The sequence below is a fragment of the Erinaceus europaeus genome, chromosome 17 (genome assembly GCF_950295315.1).
Source record: "Erinaceus europaeus chromosome 17, mEriEur2.1, whole genome shotgun sequence".
Taxonomy (NCBI): domain Eukaryota; kingdom Metazoa; phylum Chordata; class Mammalia; order Eulipotyphla; family Erinaceidae; genus Erinaceus; species Erinaceus europaeus.
Genome location: NC_080178.1, coordinates 49682306 through 49688443, shown reverse-complemented (window position 1 = coordinate 49688443; position 6138 = coordinate 49682306). Strand labels below are relative to the sequence as shown.

The 6138-nt window shown below is 45.6% G+C and overlaps 1 protein-coding gene across 3 annotated transcripts; it reads right to left on the bottom strand.

Moving 5' to 3' along the window:
• Nucleotides 1–231: 231 nt before the first annotated feature.
• On the bottom strand, nt 232–5111 carry LOC132533872 (coiled-coil domain-containing protein 81-like). 3 transcript variants are annotated; one of them, XM_060176733.1, is made up of 4 exons: nt 4261–4558; nt 2016–2094; nt 1590–1810; nt 232–385 (listed from the first exon to the last, which is right to left on the bottom strand). In XM_060176733.1, the coding sequence occupies exons 2-4, from the start codon at nt 2040–2042 to the stop codon at nt 319–321; spliced, it is 315 nt and encodes a 104-aa protein (XP_060032716.1). In that variant the 5' UTR covers nt 2043–2094; nt 4261–4558; the 3' UTR covers nt 232–318. The 3 variants fall into 3 exon arrangements, with proteins under 3 accessions (XP_060032716.1, XP_060032715.1, XP_060032714.1); XM_060176732.1 differs by having other exon boundaries at nt 234–393; XM_060176731.1 differs by lacking the exons at nt 232–385; nt 1590–1810; nt 2016–2094 and adding exons at nt 3002–3401; nt 4911–5111 and having other exon boundaries at nt 4261–4365.
• Between the last annotated feature and the right edge of the window lie 1027 nt (nt 5112–6138).

The window sequence follows — 6138 nt, the reverse complement described above, 5'->3', positions numbered from 1 at the left end:
TTGTTATTTCCAAAGAGAAATGCCCCACACTCTGTTCCCCACCGTCCACAAAAGGAAAACAAAGGTCCCTTGAGTAGAGGCAGAGGAAAACACAGTTGGTAGACATTTAGCAGGCAGCACAGCTGTCCCCACACTAAACCCAGACTTCTGTCCTCCATGGAGTTCCCTTGGCAATCCCCACTCATTTGCATGAAGCTCTATAGACCCACAGATCAGAGGAGAGGAAATGGGGAGAGAAGGCAACTTGCAACCCCAGAAGGCAATTACTTGTCAAAGGCCTTGGCATCTTCATCTCGCTGATGCTTCAGCACAACATCTTTATCCCATTCTTTTCTCAGGTGTTGATTGATGGTGTTCCTTCGATCCTCTTCTGCACATCTTTCTGCTAAATGCCTGGAGGGAAGGCAAGAGTCTGACTCCATCCACTGCCACCATCTCCCGCCTAGTCCTCTCTCCTTTGGATTCAGTGGGAAATCTGGTTTTGCTCTCACTCTTTGGAATAAGAGGTAAAGGTGGAGTCCAGATGGTGGGGCACCTAGCTGAAGGCACACATTGTAGTGTGCAAGGACCCACGTTCAAGCCTCAGGTCCCCAACTTCAGGAGGAAAGTGCAACAGGTTTCTCTCTACTTTTCTACCAATCTCAACCCAAAATAAATAAAGTTTTTTCAACAAAAAAAAAAAAAAAAAGAAAAAGAGTCAATAACATGAGCAGATAGAGTGAACCCTAGTTAAGGGGTCCAGAACCGCTTGCTTTCAGCCAAAACCTTGTTTCTGTCAATGAATCCCCACTCAAAAGCTGTTTGTTTCCTTTAACTCATCTAAAAACACATCTCTTGGATCTACCCTATGATCCTGCAATTCCTCTCCCTGGGATATATCCTAAGGAACCCAACATACACATCCAAAAAGATCTGTATACACATATGTTCATAGCAGCACAATTTGTAATAGCTACCAGCAACCCAGGTGTCCAACAGATGAGTGGCTGAGCAAGTTGTGGTCTATATACACTATGGAATACTACTCAGTGATAAAAATGGTGACTTCACCATTTTCAGCCCATCTTGGATGGAGTGTGAAGAAATTAGGTTAAATGAAATAAGTCAGAAACAGGATGAGTATGGGATGATCTCACTCCTAGGCAGAAGTTGAAAAACAAGATCAGAAGAGAAAACACAAGTAGAACCAGAACTGCAGTTGCTGTATTGCACCAAAGTAAAAGACTCTGTGGTGCAGTGGGGGGAGAGTCCATGTCCAAAAATGATTACAGAGCATCTAGTGCAGTTTGTATTGTTATGTGGAAAACTGAGAAATGTTATGCATGTACAAACTATTGTATTTACTGTTGAATGTAAAACATTAATCCCTGGATATATACTCATCCCATAAGGTGGCTTGTGACATGCAACAGCCTCAGAAGTTGACAGGGGAGTAGAGATGAGAAGCAGGCTGGGGCGAGCTAGGGTCATTCATGACTCTCCACCTGTCCACACATGTTTCTACTAAGGTCGGTGTCAAGGGGTGGGGGAGGAGAGGGAGAGAAAGGAGGAGAGGATTATGGTGGGGAAGGAAGGGCCAGGCCCCTTACTTTTCTTGGTTTTTCTGGAGCATTTCTTTTTCTTGCTGCAGATTTTTTATGTGGCTGAGGATAAGCTGTCTTTTGTGGCCTGCAGCGGCTTCCACCTGCTGCTTCATGTATTCAATATTTCTCTGCCGCTTCTCGGCCTCCAGGGTCTTCTCATTCTGCCCAAAGTTGGTGAAGGTGCCCATGGGCTCATAGATGGGCAGTCTGGAAGGCCTGTGTTTCAGCTGGAACAGAGAGAGCCAGTGTGAAGGCTGCAGCATTGGGGTACACTGACAGACCCACTGTTTATAGGAAGGAGCCAGGGCACCCAAACTCACATGAGGAAACCTGCTAGGTGGGTGGGGGCCCAGTATTCTACCCTCCACACACCTATGTTCAGAGTGCTAGGAAGCAGTGTACAGTTCTCAAAATAGCAACCCGTCCACTTACCTGGTATTCCAGTGCTTTCTTATACATTTCTCTCTGCTCAAATTGATGTTTCTTCAGTTCAGCTTTTTGTTCATCAATCCTGATAATTGGAAGAGGAGGAGGTGAGACCACAGTTTATTCTAATGGAGACCAACATCATCAAAACACACCCAACAAGTTACAGTGGGAATAAGTTCCAAGGAATTAACAGCTGGCACTTCCTTCTGGAAACCTCCATTATACCTGATTGAGACGGGCCTTGGAGCCTGGTGGTGTCTTATCTGGGAGAGCACACATGCTGCCATGTGTAAAGACCTGAGAGCTCAAGGTCCTCACCTGGAAAGAAGATGCTTCACAAACAGTGAAACAGTGCTGCAGGTGTCTCTCCTGTTCTCTCTCTCTCTCTCTCTCTCTCTCTCTCTCTCTCTCAGTCTATCAAAGAAAGGACTGTCAGGTTTATGGCCATACCACCCTGAACACACCCGATGTCATCTGATCTCAGAATCTAAGCAGGGTCAGACCTGGTTAGTACTTGGATGGGAGAAAGGACTGTCAAAAATAGTGAAGTGTCAGGGCACCAGGCCCCAAATAACCATAGTGGCAAATAAGGAAGGAATGGAGGGAAGGAGGGAGGAAGGGAGAGAGAGAGAGAGAGAGAGAGAGAGAGAGAGAGAGAGAGAGAGTCTAGCTTTATGGAGGCAGGAATTACCTCCATTTGGGGGAGTATTTCCCACAGCAGTTTCCTTCACTTCTCTCCTAACCTCCTCCCTGACTCAAATGTTCAGCCTCAAGCCATGTGCAACAAAACACTCTCTTTCCTCAGAAGTGGGAAATGAGAGAAATGTTCATCCCTGTCTGAGCTACAGGAGAATGGCAGGTATGAGTATGTTGAATGCTTTCCATGATGGCCTGAACCCTGCTTCCAGTCTGGGCCCCCACACTCCTGACCTTGGCTCCAGGGCCCCCAAGAGACTGATGATAAACCTACACTGGGAAGGGTCCCTGCCTCAGACTGGCCCCTTCTTCCTCTACTAACACCACTGACCACAAAGCCAAAGGCCATGGTGCTGACTGACAACTGTGCCTGGCCACTAAGGCTGTCCTGACACTAAGCATGGTGGCGATGACGGGCTGCATGGGGATCCTGGTTGGCTGCCTGAGATGTGCTGAAGCACTAGCTGTGCTGCCCAACCCTTCCCCACCGGAGTCTCCCTGCAAGTCCACCAAAACTCACTCTTGTTTGAGTTGCAGCAGTTCTAGCTGCTCCAAGACTTCCTGGCTTTCTTGTTTTTTCTTGGCCAGTTTACTATTGGCATCTATTTGTTTAAGAAGGTTCTTAGTATACTCATTTTTCTTTTCAGTGACAATAGCAGCACTTTCTGGTCGGTTCTCAAAGATGTATGGATTCTAGGATGAAAGAGGAGCAGTTCATTTCTTTGAGCTGAGCAAGAAAGCAACTGATGGGCTAGGAAACTAGCTGGCTTATACAGTGACTGCTTTGTCGTTGGTAAGACCTGGGTTTCAGCCCTGCGCTACCACACTGAAGGAGCCTCAGTGCTGTGGTTGCTTTCTACATCTATCTAAAAGAAAGAAAAGTCATTTTTCAAAGTGCTGATGAAGCAGCTACATGTTGAACTCACCTGCTCCAAGGTGACTCTGAGCAGAACTGACCAGAGGTCACAGGTCTTTTTTTTCTTCCCCATGGTATGTGTATGTATGTATGTATATGTGTGTGATGTGAATATGTGTGTGTGTGTGTGTGTGTGTGTGTGTGTGTGTGTCTGTGAACAATCTAACCCCAGGGCCAAAGGTGTGCAATCATAGGTTCTTCTACTAAGCTCTACCCTAGGCCCAAAGCCCTGCATGGTGAACAAAGGCAATACAGTGGACTATCTATCATGTCCAAGAGTTCTCAGGTTAACTAGATAATGGTGTGAAAAAAGGATGATTTAGGTAGATAAAAAAAGAAGCCAAAGTGACTAAAAACATGAAAATGGTGGTGAAGCATATTCACTACCATCTGTAATGAGGTTTCTCGAAACTTCTGCACCTAAAGCTCACCTGAGGGTCTTACACCTGTGGAGACCTCAGTTCTGGGGGTGTGGGGAGGGGCCCAAGATTCTATGGATTCTATGAGCTCCCACTCAGAAAGTAAGTGTCACTCTTGTAAAGCCCACTGGAATACCTTTAATCTGCCCTCCAGAGGGTGGGTTCAAACATTCCCAGACAGGGTTATATGCAAGTGAGAGGCAGAAACAATTCTTACAGAAAAGTGGCATTTCTGATTCCTCTGTGATTTTATAGCATCTGCGACACCAAGGTTATATGCAGCATTCTTCATGCATTCTTCTTTTTCTGATTTTAGTCTCAACTTTGCAAGGAAAAAGAAAATAAATAAATAAAACCAACAGACACTGAAAATGTCATTCTGTTTCTGTGGCTACTAACCTTTCTCTCTACAAAGACTGTGTTTCAAATGAGTCCAAACTGATTGGGCTTTTCTATGTTTGTTTTGCTCCCTGACAAAATGTTTCCCAGTCAAGACCTTTCTTTTTCAAACCCAAGGCCTGATGGGTCAAGCAAGCCAAGCAGAATGGCAGCTGAAAATGGTGGCTATCTATGTTCTTCCCTGCACTCATGCAGCAGAGAAGAGTAAAGGCATTAATCCTCCAAACCCCTCCCCAGGGCATTTATATAAGCTGTGAAGAGATCAAAAATTAGCTTCAGCTCCTAAACATAGTGCACCAAACAAGACTTTAGTCTGTTCCTGGAAACCTGGACATGACCCAAACTTTATTCTCACATGAAATGCCTGATTTGGCACACTGCCAGGGAGACATGCGCAGGACATCTGCAGTGGCCTTGTCTTGTCTGCTGCCCCCACTGCACCACCTCTCAATCAATGCATAACACTACCTGGTCTTTGAATGCAGTGTCCTTGTTGTTCATTATCTGGTATTGATGTAGAAATTGCTCGTCCTGTTCTTCTTCTTTGTTCTCGACTTTAGAATACAGTGTACTGTTGGCCTTAGTGCGCTGCATACACACGTAACAAAGTTCCTACAATGACACCAAGGGTCTGTTCCTATCTTTTGCTTTCTTATCTTCACACTTCTTCCTGTGCCTCCCCCATGACTGGATTTCTCCAGTCTCAGGAGTGTGTTTGATAAAAGGACATTTAACAGCGATTGGCATAATGGGTTTGATAGGCTGAGTCCTCGGGTTGCAGGAGTGGCCACAATCCCACTTGATGTGCAGGGTCTATGTTCACTCAGAACCCTTGTTCTCCCAGCCCTGTTTGTGTTCAGTGGCACCCACCCCCATCATTTGCTTGTCTGAGGAGACTGGTACCTGTCCTGCTTTCTCATGATCCCTACAAGTTGTAGTCTCAGAGGTCTTAGGTTCTGTTTTGGTGTTCTTTGATGGACTGGGTGGATGTGGCACACTATAAGAAAACAACAACAGGGAGTCGGGCAGTAGCACAGCGGGTTAAGTGCACATGGCGCAAACAAAAGGAGCGGCCTAAGAATCCCAGTTTGAGTTCCTGGCTCCCCACTTGCAGGGTAGTCGCTTCACAAGAAGTGAAGCAGAACTGCAAGTATCTATCTTTCTCTCCCCTCTCTCTGTCTTCCCCTTCTCTCTCCATCTCTCTATGACCTATCCAACAATAAAGACAACAATAACTACAACAATAAAACAACAATGTCAGAAAAAAGGAATAAATAAATAAATAATTAAAAAACAACAACACATTTTCACATCTAGAGTGAAATTAGAGGCAAATATAGCCAATGGAAGACAGCTGAGTGGTTCTCTTCTGAGCTCTGCATTGTATAGGTTAGTGACCTATGTGTCTGATAACCCTGGATTTCAATCTCAGCATGCTTGTTTACACTTGACTTTTGAGCATTACTGACTGCACTTTCTCAGGCATGGGAGGTACAGTGAACACGCACACACACACACACACACACACACACACACACACACCTTCTGCCTGTGGAATTAACATTCTAAAGCAAAGTTAAACAAGGTAAGTGAGGTCTCCAGTGTGTTTGGCACTGCTGACGACCATGCACACCTAGCTTCCCTCTGATAGACTGTGAGCCCTGGACATCCCTGCAGTCCTCACCATGGAGCACAA

Bases quoted from the DNA above. Each gene is read 5' to 3' on its own strand.
- LOC132533872 (XM_060176731.1), bottom strand. From the start codon at position 5,036: ATGCAGCGCACTAAGGCCAACAGTACACTGTATTCTAAAGTCGAGAAC. The intron at 4,366-4,910 runs GTAGTGTTATGC...TTCCTTGCAAAG, and splicing joins ACACTGCATTCAAAGACCAG to TTGAGACTAAAATCAGAAAA. The intron at 3,402-4,260 runs GTAAGAATTGTT...CTTTCATCCTAG, and splicing joins ATCAGAAATGCCACTTTTCT to AATCCATACATCTTTGAGAA.